Below are 20190 nucleotides of genomic sequence, written 5' to 3'. Positions count from 1 at the left end.
TACGCTCGGAGGGTTTATAGCTGTTTAACGACGGAGCTCGTCGGCGCGGATATTTATAGCCGGTCGGCGCGGCTCTCGATCTTTAACGACGGAGCTCGTTGGCCTTCTGCTCGGGGATTTATATACGCCGGCTCGTCTCTCGATCTTTAACGACGGAGCTCGTCGGCGCGGATATTTATAGCCGGTCGGCGCGGCTCTCGATCTTTAACGACGGAGCTCGTCGGCGCGGATATTTATAGCCGGTCGGCGCGGCTCTCGATTTTTAACGACGGAGCTCGTCGGGCTTTTAAGCCTAATTTGGACAACGTTTAGCTGGCCGAACGGCACGGGGTCTTCGGAATCGAGCCTTTGGCTCGTACAATATACCTCCGGCTGAGCAGCTCTGGGCTTCGTCGTCGAGCGCTTGTCTCCGATAATTTACCTCCAGCCGAGCGGCATGGGGCCTTCGGAATCGAGCCTTTGGCTCGTACAATATACCTCCGGCTGAGCAGCTCGGGGCCTTCATCGCTCGGCTCCGATAATTTACCTCCGGCCGAGCGGCACAGGGCCTTCGGAATTGAGCCTTTGCCTAGTACAATATACCTCCGGCTGAGCAGCTCGGGGCCTTCGTCCTCGAGCTCCCAGCTCGGATATAAACCTCCCGGTCGATCGGCTCTGGGGCCTTCGCTATTCGAGCGTCTAGCTCAGATATAAACCTCCCGGCCGATCGGCTCGGGGGCCTTCGCTATTCGAGCTCCCATCTCGGATATAAACCTCCCGGCCGATCGGCTCGGGGGCCTTCGCTCTCGAGCTCCCAGCTCGGATATAAACCTCCCGGCCGATCGGCTCGGGGGCCTTCGCTCTCGAGCTCCCAGCTCGGATATAAACCTCCCGACCGATCGGCTCGGGGCCTTCGCTATTCGAGCGCCCAGCTCGGATATAAACCTCCCGGCCGATCGGCTCGGGGGCCTTCGCTATTCGAGCTCCCAGCTCGGATATAAACCTCCCGGCCGATCGGCTCGGGGGCCTTCGCTCTCGAGCTCCCAGCTCGGATATAAACCTCCCGGCCGATCAGCTCGGGAGCCTTCGCTCTCGAGCTCCCAGCTCGGATATAAACCTCCCGGCCGATCGGCTCGGGGGCCTTCGCTATTCGAGTGCCCAGCTCGGATATAAACCTCCCGGCCGATCGGCTCGGGGGCCTTCGCTATTCGAGCGCTTGGCTCGGCTAATTTATATGCCCCTGCTGAATCGGCGTGGGGTCTTCACGCGGTAAGCCGTTCGGCAGAGAATGCTCAATGTGTTTTCACCTTTTTGCTTCCTGCATTACAAGTATATTGGCGACCGAAATGTATATAAATTTACATTTAGCGCACCTTTCAACCAGCTCGGATAACGTACTCCCGGCCGAACGGCTCGAGGCCTACTTTATTGAGTCGGTGGCTTGGATCTTCATCCGCTCGACGGCCCGTCCACCCATCTTTCTCCTATGTAGTCAATTCATCGCTTGACATCAAACTCCCGCTCTTGAGATTCCAGAAGAGGGGCTTGCTATAAGTTGAATTCGGGAGACGAAGCATCTGCTTTTGAGGGAAATGACTGGGGCAGTCGATGCTTCCGCTCGGCCGCTACCTCTTGGACCACTGGGGACTTCGCACGATGTGCCCGGGATGCCTCAACTCTCGGTCCTCTTGGTGGCTGATGGGCAGCGGGCTGCTTCCGTTCGGCATGGGCCGGACGTTCGGCATGAGTTCCCTTCCGTCGGGCAGCCTCCGCCTCTTCCACGTTTATATACTTATTCACCCGGTGTAGCATGTGGTCGTAGTCTCTGGGCGGTTTGCGAATGAGCGCGCGGAAGAAGTCCCCTTCCACGAGGCCTTGCGTGAAGGTGTTTACCATTGTCTCCGAGGTGGCTGTGGGGATATCCACCGCTACCTGATTAAATCTCTGTATATACGCCCGGAGAGATTCTCTTGGTTCTTGTTTGATGGTGAACAGGCTAACGCTTGTCCTTTGATAACGTCGGCTGCTCGCAAAGTGATGAAGAAATGCCGTTCGGAACTCCTGGAAACTAGTGATAGAGCCGTCCGGCAACCTCCGAAACCACCTATGTGCAGATTCCGATAGAGTGGTGAGAAATACCCGGCACTTTACGCCATCGGAGTACTGATGCAAAGTGGCGATGCTGTCGAACTTCCCCAAATGATCGTCGGGGTCGGTCGTCCCATTGTAAGCTCCGATCGGCGGTGGTGTGTAGTATTTTGGTAACGGATCCCGATGTATGGCTTCAGAGAACTGTCGGTGAACCTGCTCGGGCGGTGCATTCGCTCGGGGAGCTTTGCCTTTCCTATGATCCCGAACGGGAGGCTCATCAGATGAAGATCCTTGCTCCCCGTGGTGCGCGATTGGGAGTACGGAAGAGTGCACGAGGAACCCTCTGTTGAAACATATTAGGCGATGCCTTGCGCTCGGCTCTTGGCCGAGGTTGTTTCTTTATTGCGCTCGCTCGGCTTGTGCTTTCTCCTTTTTTGCGCCACTATCTTGGCTGCCCTCGCCTCGACTATAGCGTCCAACTCTTCTGTGAGAGTACCACGGTATGTAGTCTTCCGGCCTCGTCCATTGCCTGCTCGGATGCGAGTGCGTTCCCCGACGGCGCCAATTGATCTGTCAGAACCGGTAGTCAGCGGACGGGGATGTGCGCTCCTGCTGGATCCTCGAGTGCTCGGCGAACCTGCAGCAAAACCGGGAAGGGGTGTCTCGGCGGCGGCCCTCCGACGCTCAAGTCAAGCGAGGAATAACAAAGAGGTGGCTTGGAGATAGAACGTACCTCCGGTGAAGAAATGGAGACCTTATATAGACCTCTCGAAGGAGCCTAGCGCCAATCAAAGCAATCACGCTTTCGACCATGCCTAGGAGTCTGTCAGAAGGACATCCATAAGGCCATACCGCTACTGTATCAACCTCTCCATGATGTGACGGCAAGACCCTCTGTCGTGAAATCTTGTGTACGGCATAATCATCAGACATACCTTTGCTGACATCCCATATCCCGAGCCGAACGAATAGGCCGCTCGGCTAACCTTTGTATCCTCGCCCTTATCCTGGCCGAACGGACCACCCGCTCAGCCCTTCGGTTCCAGCCGAGCAGACACCCGCTCGGCCATTCAGTCCTCCCGCCTTGGCGTCGGAAACCCAAGCCTATGGCTGGGTTATCTCTGGCTCCGCTCGGACCTGCTCAACTGCTTGACGCGGCCATTACCCGCTTAGTCAGCCCTCCATCCGTCCTCAGGCTGGGACCCTTCAGGAAGTGGGTCCCCCATTCTTACCGCCGGATCAATGATCTTCTGTGTGTGACACCACACACCATGTTATCTACAATATAAATTAATTGAGCAACTACATTTATCATAAATGTAGGCATTTGACCAATGTGATTCTTATTTCTAGATAAATGTTTATACCAAAAGCTAGGCTTTTAGTATACATCCTAACACTTAAAACATCACTTCTCTATTATTTTTGCCTCTCCCCTATCCATTTTGTTTCTTATAAGCACAAAACATTAATTTTTCTCCTAACATGAGCTTTACCAATTAATATGCCTACATTCCATATTCCAAATCTAATACAATCAGTTTTCCTATAATGTCTGCTTTTATTCAACCTAGGGTGTGAGTACCCAAGTTCTCATAGAGATATAGCACAACAAATTCCTTCTAGAGAAGGATCCAGCATTAGCATAATAATTTGATGAATCCCTACATAACATTTGTCTATGTTTCACATTGACTAGCAAGCTAACGCAACCCTCTTTCTTTACCCAAACTTCGGATCAGCCACAACGGAGTTAATAGAACTAGATAGATTTGATAAGTTCTTAAAAGTATGGGATACTTCTTGTAATTAACCATCTAAGAAACAGAGTATCTATGTAAATAGAAAAAAAAGTTGTGCATTAGCATTAACTGACTAACTTATAACAGCTGAAACATAATGTGCTACAAAGTACCTCCGGGGAGAAACTCGAAGTAGAGTGAAGAGGCCTCCTTAATGGTGAACGACTATGACGTCGAGGAGGAGGTGACCTCCTTAGCGGGCTCCTTGCTCGTCTTGAAGGTGATATGGAACAAGCAATATAAATGAGAAAACATACAATGATGTTAAGCCTTATAAATGGTCCGTTAGATTTAATTCAGAGCATTACAAGTATCATAGTTTAAAATTAAGTTTTGCTAAAATCTCATGGTACAGAAAAGTAATTGTTCCATAAATTACCAATAGATAACAAGGTGGCAGGGCCGACTCTGAGGCATGTCACCGGGGGTGATGGCCAAGGACCCTTGATTTTTAGGGGGTCCCAAATTTGACATACATATATAATATAGATTATATATACTTAGATTGTTTTAATAAAAACCTAAAAAATATATTTGATTGGATTATTTTAATAAAGGTCCAAATATATATATATATATATATATTTCTATTAAAATTTAAGAAAAAAATCTAAAAAGTAAAAGAAAGAAAAAAAAGGAGGAAAGTAAACAATCCCTTTTTTCTCTTTCCAAGATTTTATTTCTTGTACAATTCTTTCTTCATTAATTTATTTACAGAAGTCATAAGACTCTAAAAGTAAGTATGAATCTTGAATACTAATTTCCTTTTTTTTTTCTCTTTTGAATTTCTTCTAATTAAATTAGAAAAGTTAATTATTTTAATTTCATCAAAATTATCATTCATCAATATATAAACTTACAATTTAAATTACCTGCTTATCTATACTTTTTTTATTATCAATATACAATATTGATTTTTAATATTATATTGGAGTTAATATTTTATGATTTTTCTTACAGATTTTAAAGAGTTTAAATAAATTATCCTAATTTTAATCATTATAGAATAAGTTATATCGATTGCTTCAAACACAAACCAGACTTTATTGTTTTTTGACTATTATTTTCACTGCTTGTGTTTGTTTCATTGTTAGCTTTGTTGCTAGTTTTGTGTGCTTTATTTTTACACTTGAAATTTGTAATACAAACATGTTTCAAAAAAAATATCAGTCTTGGATTTAGAAAAGAAACAAAAGAAAAAGAGTGGAACGGATTATTAAAACTCACAAAGGTGTTCTTCATAAGTTTTTTAAAGCTAGCTCTTCAATTGAAAATTCAGTTGATGAATTGCAAGAAGAAAGTCAAGAAGAACTAAATGATCATGTAACAAATAAGCAGCAATCGAGTAATCAAGAAGAATTAAATAATCATGCAATCAACAAGCAGAAAGAATTGAGAGAAATGATGATCATAATCATGCAACGAATGAGCAGGAAGAATTGAGAAAAAATGATGATAATGATTTTATGTAAATAGTTTGATAATTTTATGTATCAAAAATGAGGTGTTAGAAAATTTTGATTTTGAATATCTTATTGATGATTTTGCTTCTCAAAATGCTAGAAGATATAGATTTTTTCAATGATTATTTCGTACTTATTTTTTTTATTTGTAGGTATTACACTTTTTGGAGAAAGTTAGGAAACATATTTTGTTTGGTGTTGCACTTTTTGAAAAATCTTGAGAAATAAATTTTGTATAGAGTTTACCATATTTTAAATGAAATATATTGATTTTTAAGTTTTTCTATTAATTTTTTTTCCTATAGACGTCACTTTTCTCTTTTCGTCCAAGGGTCTCCAAAAGTCAGGGCCGGCCTTGCAAGGTGGATACACAATTCACCGAATTTTTATTAAAATACTACTAAATGTCACTCCAAACAAATATGACTAATTCAAAAAGAAGGAAATTAATTCATTGATGTTGTTTAGGATGCTTTACTTGGCTAGTGCTTGTACCTAGGCGTTCTATTATTGAACAAAGCAGCCTAATGGGTTCAGACACCACCTCACTCTTCCATTTGCAAAAGTTTAATTTGATACCATTGCAAATTGATTCTATCCTACTCCACTTGCTCACCACTTCTCCTTTCCTGATTTTCCATCCTCTGCTTTTCCTCCTACTCGAGTTCTCGTTTTCAATTATCCTATTCTTCCTCTTTTGCTCTCATTATACACCTTCCTTCTCTCATACCTTACCCCACTCTTTTCTAAGGGTCCAATTATTAGGGTGGAACATATGAGAAGTGGGAAAAAGAGACACAAAGATGTACAAAATGACAGAGGTCCTCCATATGAAATTTTGTCATTCTTTCTATGCCCCTTCTTACTTTGCTCCACTTTTCCCTTGTTTTTTCCAATCTTTTTATCCTCGAGTTTCCATACTCAGCAACCCCTCCGTGTCCTTGGCACGCCCTCAAGCCTAAGAACAGCTGTTCATTGTCATCTGCTGCACTTTTCTGCCACCCTCAACCCCATTCAACAGTGTCATTCAGTACACTGGATGGTCCCCCACCTAATCGAATACACTTTGGCACCTTTTTCGAAACCGTCCTCGTGGAACTAGCAGATCTGTCTCATCTCATCTCACCATTGATCACTCATCACCAAATCCAACTATTATAAGAAACATGATAATGTTATACCAAGTCCCATCGGATGTGTTTAATGATTACCACATGAAATATTATCATCATGAGATTTAGAGTTCGAATCTCGGTAAAATCAAGGTATATGTCTCCCTTATGTGCTAGTCACTATTTCAAAGGCTAGTAGTCATCCGTGATTTACCTCCTCCGTGTTGGCCTTGGGACGGATTGACGGGGGCATTGGGGGCGAGCATATTCGCCTTTTGCCACCATGATAATGTTATACCAAGGTCCAAAGATACAACTGAATGTTACATGGAATGTGATAGTGGCTTTCTACCCTTTTTTAAAGAACTTAAAGAATACTTAAATATTTGTGCTAAGTGTCCAATTTTTCATGATCCATTTGGACTTCCTTCCACTATATATTCGCCCACCCTTGATTCATCTGAATTTCCTTGTGCCAAGTATCCGATCACTCCTTTGATCTACTTGGACTTCCCAATACCTGGTATTCGGTCAACCTTGACCCACCTGGATTTTCACGTGTTTGGCTTCAGTCACCAGACTTTCTATCTGCCTAGCTTCACTCACCAGGAATTTCCATCCGCTTGGCTTCACTCACCAGGACTTTCACCTAGCTTCACTCACTAGGATTTTCACCTAAATTCAGTTACAAGGATTTTCACACTGCCCGGCTTCACTCACCAGAATTTCCCAACTGCCTAGCTTTACTCACTAGGTCTTTCACCTGGCATCACTCACCAGGATTTCCAACTATCTGACTTCACTCACCAGGACTTTCCTTTGTCTAATCTCTAGTTAGGACTTTCTCGGTCAAGTATCCGGTCAACCTTGACCTACTTGACTCTTCTTCACATCTAACTAGTCAAACCTTGACCAGAGGGGAATTGCACCAATAATCTCCCCAATCTAACGATTGTAACTGCAATCTCTACATATTGTCAAACATCGAAATCCAAATATTAAGACTCAAGCTTGAGCCAACTCAAGCTTAGTCAACCTGGTCAACCTTAACCTAGGAGATATTGCACCAATAAAGTTAAGCATAAAATAAATCATATTGTTAAAATGATTATTTCATATAGCTCCCCGCTCATTTTTTTTATTTACCTCTTTATAGATAGTTATTGGCCCAACCATGTGAGGGTGTCCGAGTCAACGTATGATCTTTTGCATAAATTGTTTGATAAGTTAATCGAGTCAAGCCAAGTCGAGTCTAAAATGAACCATGCTGTTTAAATGATTATTTAAGTCTGACTTAGTTTATTTTTTATGAGCGTGTGTTTTGCTAAGCTTGACTTAAATTTGGTATGTTTAGATGTTATCGAGCTTTAAATTCAAGCTTATTTGATTGTTTGAAACTTTTATATTTTAAGTTTATTTAGTTGATTATTAAGTTTGATAGTATAAACTTATTTATTCACTTTAAAGTTTCTTTATTTATTTAGCATGTTAATAAGAGTTTTATTAACTAGCATGATTTATAAACTTTGTTCATAAATATTATTCATGAATATTAACGAGTTGAACATATATATGTGTGAGCTTATTCGTTTAATTTAACGAGTTGTTCAAGGGGTGAATCCGTCACTTTAACAATCGCCTAGAGTCGGCCTCACATGTATAGAGGGAAGTAAATTCAGGTATATAGGTAAGAGGAGTTTGGTAGGGTGAATTTTAGGTCGTGAGTTCCTTACAAGATTTGAGCCCTGACTATTACATAAAAAATGTAATGCATCTACTGTTTATGCTACGTCTGAACATTCAATTTATTTATAGCCCTAAGCCCAACCATTATACTTATGTGAAATCTCGTGCCACTAATTTAGCATTGTTTCTAACCATGACTTCATTTTCATCTAATTATTCCAATATACATAACCAAGAATAATAATTAGGTAAGCCTTATATTTTGAGGTTTTTACTCCTAAAGGATGCTTGACCTCGTAGAGTAGTTTTATTTGGCATGAGTCAATTCTTATAGGGTTCATTCTCATTAAAAATTAAATACCCTTCCCCTTTGAAGGACCGACGTTAGGAATAATTGAGATGAGCAAAATTATTTTTTATTTTATTGAAGTTTAAAAAGTCTTTGATATGATTATTCAGATAAATAAGGGGGTTTAGGGCAATAGCCCATTTTGTTTCCCTCACCGCTCCCCTAAAACTATGGATGCCAATGGGATGGGGTGCGGTGGATTTGTCATTCCTATCTTTGCTCTTTTGAATTATATTCTATCTTTATTTCTATTTTCATCCTTAATTTTATCTAATCTGAAAATCCCGATCCGATTTTATTCCTATTTTTATTCTTATTTGTACTTACGTGTGTGATGGTTAAGACATGAGGTGTTATCATATGAAATCTTGGGTCGAAACTCAGCGTGACCGAGCATAACCTCTCCCATGTCTTGGTCATTTACACTAATGGCTAATAGCCACTCGTGATTTACCTTCTCCGTGTTAACCTAAGGACGGGTTGGTGGAGGCGCTAGGGGCGAGCGAATCGCCTTTTGTCACTTTAATTATTATTTTAAAATCATCAATCTAAATCAAATAGAATTTGTGTCGATAATTTTAAAAAAACCCTTAACCAAGGACACCCTGAATATAGAGACCGGATTTAGAGGATGGACCACTTCATTAATAGATACGATTTCATGGATCACATCTATTATACAGATAGAGTCCATAAAATTTCACCTATAAGCAACTTCTAATCTAGGAGCAGACCAAAAATTACGGTCCAAAGGATCCGGCCACCTGAATATCCATTGTCCGCTTCCAAATTCATATTGAAAAAACTCCGCCAACCTGCCCAAGTTTTTGATTTTCCCCACTGACTGACCTCGCGGATCATCCGAGTTGGTATGTGATGGGTGTTACCACAATGAGATCGTAGGGTCGATCCTCCTCGGGATAGCTAAGGAATAAATTTTTTATTCTTGTATTATATCCTGTTCGTCATATGCTCGTTTCACTTTTTGTCACAATGATTTTCCCCACTGCCCACTGTTCTTGTCATCACCACCTAAAACCCTAAACCCTTCGCCGCCACCGCCTTTTCAATAGGCGGTCGCCACAATTCCTCCCCCTCTACTCCGCTGTCACGGTCGGCGTTAATAACACACTACTCCGACGCGACAGAGCATCCGATCCCCTCTCGCTTGTTCCCGAGATGCCGAAGAAGGGGAAAAAGTCGTCAAGGGCTTCTCCGCCGTCTACTCTTTCGGACCGCTCGCCTGGCATCCCTGAGACGCCGAAAGTTTCTTCACTTGGTGTTCCATCGAACGATGATGATGAGGTTATCCGTCGCCACCGTCTCGCCTCTGCCGCTGCCAGGTTCCCGGCCTTACTCGACGAGGAGCGGACCTTGTGTGGACGGACCTCCAACACGGAGCCTTCGACCTCCGACGGAAACCGTGCTACGGTTTGGCTCTCTCAGGCCGCCATGATATCTAACTCCTTCGCCCACAACTCCGTTGTCTCGGTAATTTGGTTGTTCTGCGATTTCAGTATTATTGTTTACCACTTCAACATGCTTATCATCAGAAAGTTTCATTTACACTAGTTTTTGTAAAGAAATGATCACTTTTCAAGTTTTATTCTCTAACCGTGTCAAAATTATTTTCATTCGCTTGTCCAAAAATACAAGGCTGCACCTTGTCTACAAGAAAATGACTTGTAATAGAAAAATTAAGACTGACTTTCCCTGGTATACTATTGTTCTAAACTAAAACTAAACCAAAACCATTTTTATTTATTTATCAAAATAAACTATACAGATAAACTTTTCTCTTCTTTCAAATTTTTGGTTTAGTTCTGTTGGTTCAATTATGGTTTTAGTTTTTGTTTTAGATGCCCATCCCTAATGAGGATAGAAGAACAATTTATTCCTTTAGTTGGGCGAAGAAAATGACTTCCTTTCAGAGCTTATTCTTGCCAAAACCTGTTTCCCTATATAAGAATCTTTGGGGAATAGAAATGCGATGTTGGACTCCTCAATGACAAAGTTTGAGTCCACTCTGACCTTGATAGGGTGAATGACTTTGTTCCATTCACTTCTCTCTTTGCTTGCTTCACTAGTTCCTATTTTCATATTCAACACGGAGCACAATAGTTGTATTGAGTACCAATTTTGAGAATCAGAATGAAAAGCGCTCTCGCCTTATTGTCTCCTCCAAGTACAAACACGTTGACTTTCTACTTTCTTTGAAAGATTAAAGCCCATGCAAATTTAGACTTTGCTTATCTATCTAGCTACCACTAAAGGTTGAACACGTATCAGTGCTCTTTTAGTACAATTCTTGATAAAGATGGTTGGTCTAGAGAAAGATTCTAATACCTATATAGATTAACTCAAAACTGTTCAATATATGGGATCCCCTTTGTATAGATTAATAACATGACTTATTCTTCATAAAAGAAAGATTCTCATAGACTTTTCTAAAATAACTAAACAATTTTTTAGAAGTTCCAAAATTATAAAAGAAATAACTTGAACAAGTTTGAATAATTTTAAATAGAATTAAAATTCTTGATTGCATTATGGTGTGATGTTCTTCCTATGAGTGTGGCCCATGTCATTCTTAATTAACAATTTTGCTTCTTAATGTCTGGTTGCTTCTTTGACTGTTACACTTCATGTTGATATCTGGCTTCTAGACTTTATGCTGATACTCAACCTTGTTTGCACTTTGCACTAATATAGCTCAAGATAAAATTTAGATTATGTAATGACCATCCCTTTGCTTTTTTTCTTTGAAATTTTGCTAGGTGAATTAATATGGACCTTATTATGGTGACAGGTATCACTTCCTGCTTTGGACAATGCAAATCTGACTAACTTTCCACTTAAATCTTTAACCAAGGAATGTTCTTCACAGTTTGGTTATGATGCTGAAGATCATACGACTGACACAATAGGCAGTTATTTTGCTATTGCTTATGTTTCTTCATCACATGTGGTAAATACTCTTATTTCTATCCTTCATCGGAGAATCATTATAACTTGAGACTTGACTTGTTTTCCATACCTATATTTTCCTTTATGCTATTTTTTATTAAGTTACTGATTGTGGATTTATAACTCAAGAAATCTGTGGTTGCAAATTTTACCAAAATGTGCTTTGGAACTATTTTCAGGTTGTTAAGAATGAAGCAAGATTATCTTGGGCTCTTTCACGCACTCTTGGATCTCCTGCACCTGGAAGAGCAGTATTTATCTGCCCAGTTGAGACACTCACTTTAACATCTAGTTTGAACAATTCTGTTGGTTCCACTCCATATTTTAGTAAATGCAAGGACCTTTACCTAAAACTCCTTCTGCCTAAGCCTGGATTATTTCGTTACAGCAGAGAAAGAAAAGCCAGTACTTCAGGACCAAGTTCTGGCCATCCTCCAATTAAAATGGTGGAGATTGCATTACCAAGGACGCCAAATCAAAATAAATCTTCTTCGTATGTTGTCTCTCCTATGAGCTCAAAAAGTTCCAATAAAGTTACTTCAATTTCAGATTCACTATCTGACATGGATGCATCTATTTTAAAGTTGGCTGTAGAAGATGAAAGAATCAAGGAGATAGTGCAGTCACATGCTTCGGTGTGGTTATGTGGCCGTCGTTTGTTCAAGGGAAATTTTGTCTCTGTTCCAATAGGTGGACCAATCTGCGTTTTTATGGTGGAAGGTTCTGATATGCCATTGGAGGGGTTCTCTAGTAAAGAAGTGGCTTCAGATAAGAGTGATTTGTTGCATAATGAATTACAAATCTCTAGTTTAGATAAGCTAGATCCTATTTTTGTGCTCGACTCCACAACAAAAGTACATCTCTCTACTTCAACCTCGATGAATTGTAAACCCTCCAATGAAGTGCAATTGGACAATGGCTATGCCAATTGTAAACTTACTCACAGTAAGGAAGCTAATTTTGTTATAAAATTGGGTGGGTTGCATAAGGAATTTGCAGCATTGAAGGAAATTATTTTATCCTTGTTGGCTGATCCTAGGTATCAATTGTTGTCATTATTGTCTTTGTATAATATATATTTTTCTGAATCATTTTTTTATTGCTCATTGTTTTTATTCCCAACTGGGTCTTTTTACATATTGGTATTGTGAATAATGAACTTGGATGGATTACACGAAATTGTTTGTCTAAGAGGTTCATTTCAATTTATTGAATGTGAACGTTTTTACAGTGTTAAAATAATGTAATATTGGGATTTGTTTACTAAAGTAGCTTATGAGGAACTGCTGAGTGTCTCTTTTAGTTGCTTGTATCATTATTTTAATCTTCAAGCTGTTAATCCAAACTACCAAATGCAGAAAATCTGATCTATTGATACCTTGTTATGTCATTCTTGAAGATTAGCTTTTGTAATTGATGGAATGCATCTGAATTTATTGAGCTTGAACTGTATTATTTATTTCTGGCACTTCATATCTTTTTGATGGAATGCACCTGAATTATTGAGCGAACTTTATTATTTATTTCTGTCACTTCATTTGTTTTTGTGTTTCTTTCCCCGGCATTCTTGCCATTTGTTGATCTTATCGTGCATACCTTTTTCAGACTTAGGTACAAAGGTGTGCTACTTCATGGGCCTCCTGGTACAGGAAAAACATCTTTGGTAACTTCTTGTGCGCATGCAGCTGGTGTTAGACTTTTCTCTATCAATGGGCCTGAGGTCATTAGTGAATACTATGGAGAATCGGAGCAAGCATTGTGCAAAGTTTTTAATGCAGCCAAACAAGCTTCTCCTTCTGTGGTTAGTTGTTTATTCTTATTTCATATTGTTCATCTTTCTTATTTTAAATTGCATCTATGAGTCACTTACTGATTCAATCATGGTCTCCACGACGTTGCGAGGCCGCTGCGAACCTTGCAGCTTCGAACCTCGCTGCACGGCTCAGCATTTTATACCATGCAATAGTCTCATGTTCTGTTGTTTGGAGAATGTAATGATTTTGTTATATTGTTCTCTTGTGTATGCACTATGAAGTACTAATGAGAGTTTCCTTTACAGGTTTTTATTGATGAATTGGATGTCATTGCTCCAGCACGAAGAGATGGAGGTGAAGATCTATCTCTTAGAATGGTTGGCACACTTTTGGTATTGTTGGATGAGATAAATAAAAATGACCGTGTACTTGTCATTGCGGCTACCAATAGGCCTAACAGTATCGATCCTGCCTTGAGACGACTAGGAAGATTGGAACGAGAAATTGAAATAGGTACATTTTTGTATTACATACATGCTTGTTTTTTATTATTTAAATATTGCAACAGTCATCTATTTGGTATTACAATATCACAACAAATCCTATTTGTGGTATTAAACTTTTCCATTGTGGAATTGACTCTTCTTTGAAGTCTGAACCACAAAATAAAAGGATTCAGTTACAAGGGAAGATATTCCAATGTATGTTGTTTAAAATTGGCAATTGCGACCTGTTACTTGGACTTTAGGTATGATTGACTGACACTAACAAGGATGCAGAATCTATCATCTTGTATTCTAGAATTGTTTAGTTGTGGTGAGCGAGGTTGGTGTTCCACTTGGTGTTGAATGTCTATATGGGTATGGCGAGGGTAACTAAGGAATTCAAGTATTAGAAGATTTAACTTCATAGATGTTAGTATATGATTGGCAAAAGTAATTGCAGGACTATTTGTTGGTTCACAACTTTTTTGTCAACTGGAAAATTAGAATAACTTGACATATAGGCAGTTCGTATTTGCAAATCTCTTACTTAGTTTGTATTTGAGGGAGCCTTGACGCAACGATATAGTTACTGGCGAGTGAGATCACGGGTTCAAGTATGGAAATTGCCTTTTGCAAAGGTAAGATTGCATACAATAAACCCTTCCTTGGGACCTCGCATTAGCGGGAGCTTCGTGCATCGGGTTGCCCTTTCGTTGTGTTAATCGTCATCTTAGGTTGGAATCATCGAAAAATTGGATATCATTCTCCATCATTAGGGTATTTAAACTACAGCTGACAAGAATGTTGTGGAGATACATTTGCCTAACTGTTTTGTTAACTTTGCTTAGTTATATCTAATTTGGCTACTAAGCTTTTGTCCTCTACTTTGCCATTTTTGATTTTCATCCTTAGGTGTTCCATCTCCAGAACAGAGACTAGATATACTACGGACAATTCTGAATGATATGACTCACTCACTCAGCAACATAGAAATTCAATCTTTAGCTTCGGGTACACATGGATTTGTTGGTGCTGATCTAACTGCTCTCTGCAATGAGGCCGCCATGAATGCTCTTCGTCGGTATATTGAGGTAGAAGGTATAGACTACCATTTTAAATTAAAAGAATATCTAGGATCTCGACTTCACAAAGATGTGGATGCTGAAACAACAGAACAGATAGATTTGATATCTTCATCACTGTCAGCATTGAACATGTCGTCAGAACAGGCTTCTCCTGTCAGTGGATTAGGTCGTCAAGATAATTGTAATATGTCTGTACAAGGTGAAAAAAGAGTTAGGTTTGCGCTAACTCTTGAGGATTTTGATAAAGCAAAGTTGAAAGTGAGGCCTAGTGCTATGCGTGAGGTACTTTTTCTGAATCACTCACATCAAGCATCAATTTATGCCTTAGTGGTTCTCATGTCCTGTATTCTTATAAAATGTATATGAATAAATGATGTCATAATTTACTAATTGCATGGTTTTAAGATATTTGTACTTTGTACTCGCGTCCCATCAGGTCACATGCTCATTGCATCCATCTTCCATCATGGTGCCTTCGATATTGCTAATGAATTTGCAAAGATTATGATCAGTTGTTTACATATTTTTTAGAAATCTTTGTGTGATGACGTGAATGAATTTTGCTACAAAATCCTTGTCCTTTCATCTATTTTTGATCTTATGGTATATCAGTTGAGGGATCAATCTGTAATCAGTTTCTTCTCTCTTGCCTTGATGGTCAATTTGGCTCAATTATCCAAGTTTATTGCTATCAGTTTCTTAGTTGTAATCTTGACTATCATCTTCCCTTTTTTGTAGCATGATACCAATTATGGTGTCTATTTCTTGCATGCTTATATTGACTTCGAAATGATTCACATCATTTATATGGTGATAGGTCATGCTTGAGCTTCCAAAAGTCAAGTGGGAAGATGTGGGGGGCCAAGCTATGATTAAACAACAGCTGATTGAAGCAGTCCAATGGCCCCAATTATCACCTGATGCATTTAAGCGTGTGGGTATTCGCCCTCCAAGAGGTTTGTTGATGATTGGTCCACCAGGCTGTAGTAAGACATTGATGGCCCGTGCGGTAGCTTCTGAGGCAAAATTGAACTTCCTTGCGGTGAAGGGTCCTGAACTTTTCAGCAAATGGGTTGGAGAGTCTGAGAAAGCAGTGAAAGCATTGTTTGCAAAGGCCAGAATTAATTCTCCAGCAATTGTGTTCTTTGATGAAATAGATGGCCTTGCAGGCACTCGTGGACAGGATAGTGATAGTACAAGTGTTGGTGACAGGGTCCTAAGCCAATTGCTTGTGGAAATGGATGGTAAGTAAATAACTTCAGTAAATTCTATTACATCGTTATGGTACTTTCTTGTAAGATTTCTACACAAGATTTCCTTGTCAAGCTTAGGTCTCAAATTTTGTACTTATGGAGTTTGTAATTAATTTTCTTATCTGTTATTTAGTTCCCTGCAAAATCTCAGAAATATAAGTTTATTTTTCTCTCTCTTAGAGATTTCAGTAGGTTAGTGGAATTAAAAAAATAAGAGAAGGATGAAAGGTGGAATGTATATGGGGGAAGAAGAGAAGTTTTTTGATGATCCATCAGATAGGAAGATATGGTCTTTCTGAAGCTAATGAGTAACTCAATCAGTCAGCTAATATCAGTCCATTGAATCAAAATGTCACTCATGATAAAGTATATGATAACTATTCGGATCTATGCTATCAACTTATACTGAATCTGATGTTGGATTTACAGATTATATTTTTCTCTTTTGTTTCAATATAGGACATTGGAGAGATTACTTGATGCCATATTGGCTTATTCTGATAAACACCTAATTCCAAGCTTGGAATGGAGTTAACAAGCGTCCAATGGCTCTTCTGCTAGAAAAATGAAAATTACTATGTCAGGATTATATCAACTTATTCTCTATTGAGTTTCGATCACAAACCAACTGAATCATGCTTGTTTGTGGTTCTTAGGTTAATATTAATCACGAGATCTATTGAACAGTGGATCCACAACAAATCAGTTGTCTTTTTTGTGGTGTTTTCTACTAATCATATTTAATACATTGGGGTCGCCTCGTGATCATTTCAGGCTTGCATCAAAGAGCTGGTGTTGTAGTTATCGCTGCTACTAACCGCCCGGACAAGATTGATCCTGCATTACTGCGGCCAGGTTCTCTTGCACCCCTTTTTCTATTTATTTTAATAGTTCTAGCCCATCAGGGTTTTTTTTCAGGCATTGTTGATACTTTTGAGCTCAACAGGGCGCTTTGACAGGGTGGTAGATGTCCAACCACCTGATGAAAATGATAGGGAAGATATATTCCGTATTCATTTGCGAAACATTCCTTGCAGTTCTGATGTTAGTATAAGAGATCTTGCTCAGCTCACTCAAGGTTATACTGGGGCGGACATCAAGTTAGTGTGCAGGGAAGCTGCTATTGCTGCATTGGAAGTATGCTGCTTTACTCCCTCATATCTATTATTTGTGTGCATATATTGCCATGCATGTTCTACAGGGGAATTCATCAAATCATTTGTGTGCATATATGATTACACATGATGATCCATATTGGTCAACCCTATGAAAAATATTGTTCCAATAGTCAATGGGATATCACTACTGCATCAGCATCAGTAATATCACCATGCTGCTCATGCCAACACAATTTTGTTGGTCCTGAGTTTGTAGGTGCATTATATTATTTAAAACTTGAAAAAGTATAGGATTGATCTCACTAAAATAATGCAAGAAATTAATGTGCCCATTCGATGCATGATAATCATTTTATTATTAGTAAAGTATAACTATTAATAATTGAGATGCTTGTAATATAATTAACATTGATGACTCTAAATTTTTAATTCAACGACTTTCTTATTATTAAAGGCTTATATTTGGTGCTTGACATGTTATTGTCGGATTAAAAATCTTGACACTTTTGAAGCTTACTGAGAGTCTGCCTCAACCTTATCAGGAAAGCCTGGAGGCAACTGAAGTGTCAATGATGCATTTTAAGTCTGCAATTAGTCAGATTGAACCATCAGATCTCAAATTCTATATAGAGCTTGCAGCGCAGTTTAGAAGATTGGTTGTATGACGATCTGTGATAGGCAAATGTATACGGTAATTTTTTTTCTTTCTTTTCTGTTCACCCTTTGCAAGTCCTGAGTACATGCTTCTCTGTGATTTTCTTTTTTCTTTTTGTCCTGATTTGTTGTACTTGCATGATAGTTAGCAGATGAGTTTGGCGTGACCAGAGAAATCTTGCATTTATGAAGGTGAATTGAACTGAAGCAAGCTGCAAAGGTTTCATAGAGTTTTTTTGGTCTATCTTATAACACTAATAATTTGTTGATATTATGTCTAGAAAATTTATCATGTTGTGTTGGAAATTGCGATTGAAAAATCCTACATCTTTTCATTTTATTCTTCAAATGTATATTGGCCAACAACCTCCTAGTCTGTAGAAGCTCCTAAAATTCACTCAATTCTGGGAATTTTTGTATGATATATTAGCTGGAGCATATGCTCCAAGTTGCAATGGCAAAATATTTGTTACTGTCTTGGATTGTATTCATTGCAGTCAGCTGCATTAGCTAAATGAACTTAATTGTCTTTATGGGTTGGCGCAGTTGGTACTGAGTGGTTGTTCTAATATATCTTAAGCTCAATTCCCAAGTTGGCGCAGTTGGTACCTATATGAGTAGTTGTTCTAATGTCTTAAGCTCTGAAATGCTTTACCGGGTGCTTGATCTCTCCCGTATACAGGGCCGTTGTATTAGGGCAATGTCTCCCTGATTTATTTCCTTTGGGCTACCCTGGAATGAATGTTAAGGTAAAGGTTTCACTTTTGTTCTAATAAATGCAATGGGATCAAATTTTGTTGTACCAAATATGCATTTTAGATCACAGTGCTCTCATTTATTTGAGTTTGTGAATATTTCCTGTATTATAAAAAAAAAATTAAAGACTTCCATTTTTATATAAAAAAATATCAATGTTGTTTTCAGTTGTGTAAAAGCTATATTATAGTACTTTTGAAAAGAAACATGGTTGGAAGACATTTTATTTTGGATTTTCAACCAAATATATTCCTTATTATTACACTGCCAACCATTGTGTACAAACTCTTGTAATGTGGTAAAAAAGTGACTTCCTCACCCAAGTATCTTTCACTGTTGATCTTACAACAAGGTGAAGGAAATAAATTATTATAGTTAAGCGGTTGAAGTACCAACTCAAATTATGTCGGTAGGGGTACAAATTGTTACAATATGGATAATACTTGATATTGTCATAGTCAACTTCTTAAGAGAAATTATGCTGCCTTCAATAGTTTGGGGCCTTCTTTGAAATGCCTTCCAGAGTTTTGAAATTGTCGTTTACCCCTGTACTTTTTATTTGTTATTGATAACACTAGTTTTATTAATGATAAATTAGAAAAAAATCTTCAATCATAATTTTAATTTTAATAAATATACTTCCTCTTAAATTTAACACTTTAAATTAGAATTCAATATATTTCTATAATTCCTCTTAAATTTGACATTTTAAATTAGAATCTAGTATATTTTTTATCAAATTGAATATAATTTTTTTCCTACTTAATATAATTCCTTTTAAATTCAATACTATTTAAAAAAAATCTAATATATTTTCTATCCAATTGAGTATCATTTAAAGAAAATTTAGTATATTTTTCATTTAATTAAAGTGGAAAAAAAATTTGTCCAATTTGATAGAAAATATATTGAATTCTAGTTTAATGGGTTGAATTTAAGAAAAATTATATTTATTTTTAGATTTTTTATACTTGAAAATATCAGGAATAATTAGATAAATTAATGTTTATTATATTTGACTAGGAAATAGAAATAAAAATTTTGATCAATAGGATAAGGTCTGTATGTAAAATTGAATTTATGATTGAATTCCCCCCTTTATTAAAGCCTAACCCTTTGTTTTCTCTAGGGCACAAGTTATTATTTGGTGCTTCTTTCGGTTTGGAACTCAAAATAATTGGTTGTATTTTAACTTTTGGTAGAAAACTAATTTACAAAGCAACTTAGAAGTTTATAAGCATTTTCCGAAAATTACTTTTCCGTCCGAACAATTACGTTCAAAATATAAGTATGGTAAAACTTCCAATAAATTTTAATCAGACGATGATTACAAGTCATTAAAGTGATATGTCAAAATGAAGCATCCGGCCGAATTTAGAGTTGAAAAAAAATTAATTGAAAATTAAAAAAAATAAATAATAATTTTTTTATATTTTAATATTTGGAGTGACAATTGAACAAACTTATTCCTAAATGTGATTTGACATTACATCGATAACTTTTAGATAATTAACATCTGTCAATTATTATACTTAATTTTAGAAAAATATAAATTAATTTTTAAAATATTTTTAATATCTTTTGATAGTTCTAATGTTACAAATCTTGGTAAACTTAAATTTATATATCCAAAATT

General features: G+C 38.4%; 1 protein-coding gene across 5 annotated transcripts; it reads left to right on the top strand.

Annotated features, from left to right (window-relative positions):
* The first annotated feature begins 9479 nt into the window (after positions 1-9479).
* LOC122002652 (calmodulin-interacting protein 111-like) lies at positions 9480-18276 on the top strand. 5 transcript variants are annotated; one of them, XM_042557909.1, is made up of 11 exons: positions 9480-9973; positions 11292-11450; positions 11629-12488; positions 13055-13250; positions 13509-13716; positions 14601-15055; positions 15591-16017; positions 16801-16881; positions 16973-17163; positions 17687-17835; positions 17951-18276. In XM_042557909.1, the coding sequence occupies exons 1-10, from the start codon at positions 9662-9664 to the stop codon at positions 17807-17809; spliced, it is 3012 nt and encodes a 1003-aa protein (XP_042413843.1). In that variant the 5' UTR covers positions 9480-9661; the 3' UTR covers positions 17810-17835; positions 17951-18276. The 5 variants fall into 5 exon arrangements, with proteins under 5 accessions (XP_042413843.1, XP_042413842.1, XP_042413841.1 ...); XM_042557908.1 differs by having other exon boundaries at positions 17948-18276; XM_042557907.1 differs by having other exon boundaries at positions 17944-18276.
* The last annotated feature ends 1914 nt before the right edge of the window (positions 18277-20190 follow it).

The sequence above is a fragment of the Zingiber officinale genome, chromosome 7A, assembly GCF_018446385.1.
Source record: "Zingiber officinale cultivar Zhangliang chromosome 7A, Zo_v1.1, whole genome shotgun sequence".
Lineage (NCBI taxonomy): Eukaryota > Viridiplantae > Streptophyta > Magnoliopsida > Zingiberales > Zingiberaceae > Zingiber > Zingiber officinale.
This window is presented reverse-complemented; position numbering and strand designations above follow the sequence as displayed.

What these genes read in the sequence shown, in the direction of transcription:
- LOC122002652 (XM_042557909.1), top strand. Translation starts at nt 9,662, where the DNA reads ATGCCGAAGAAGGGGAAAAAGTCGTCAAGGGCTTCTCCGCCGTCTACT. An exon ending in TCCTTGTTGGCTGATCCTAG is followed by an intron (nt 12,489 to 13,054) that starts GTATCAATTGTT and finishes TACCTTTTTCAG; the next exon opens with ACTTAGGTACAAAGGTGTGC. An exon ending in CTGCTATTGCTGCATTGGAA is followed by an intron (nt 17,164 to 17,686) that starts GTATGCTGCTTT and finishes CAACCTTATCAG; the next exon opens with GAAAGCCTGGAGGCAACTGA.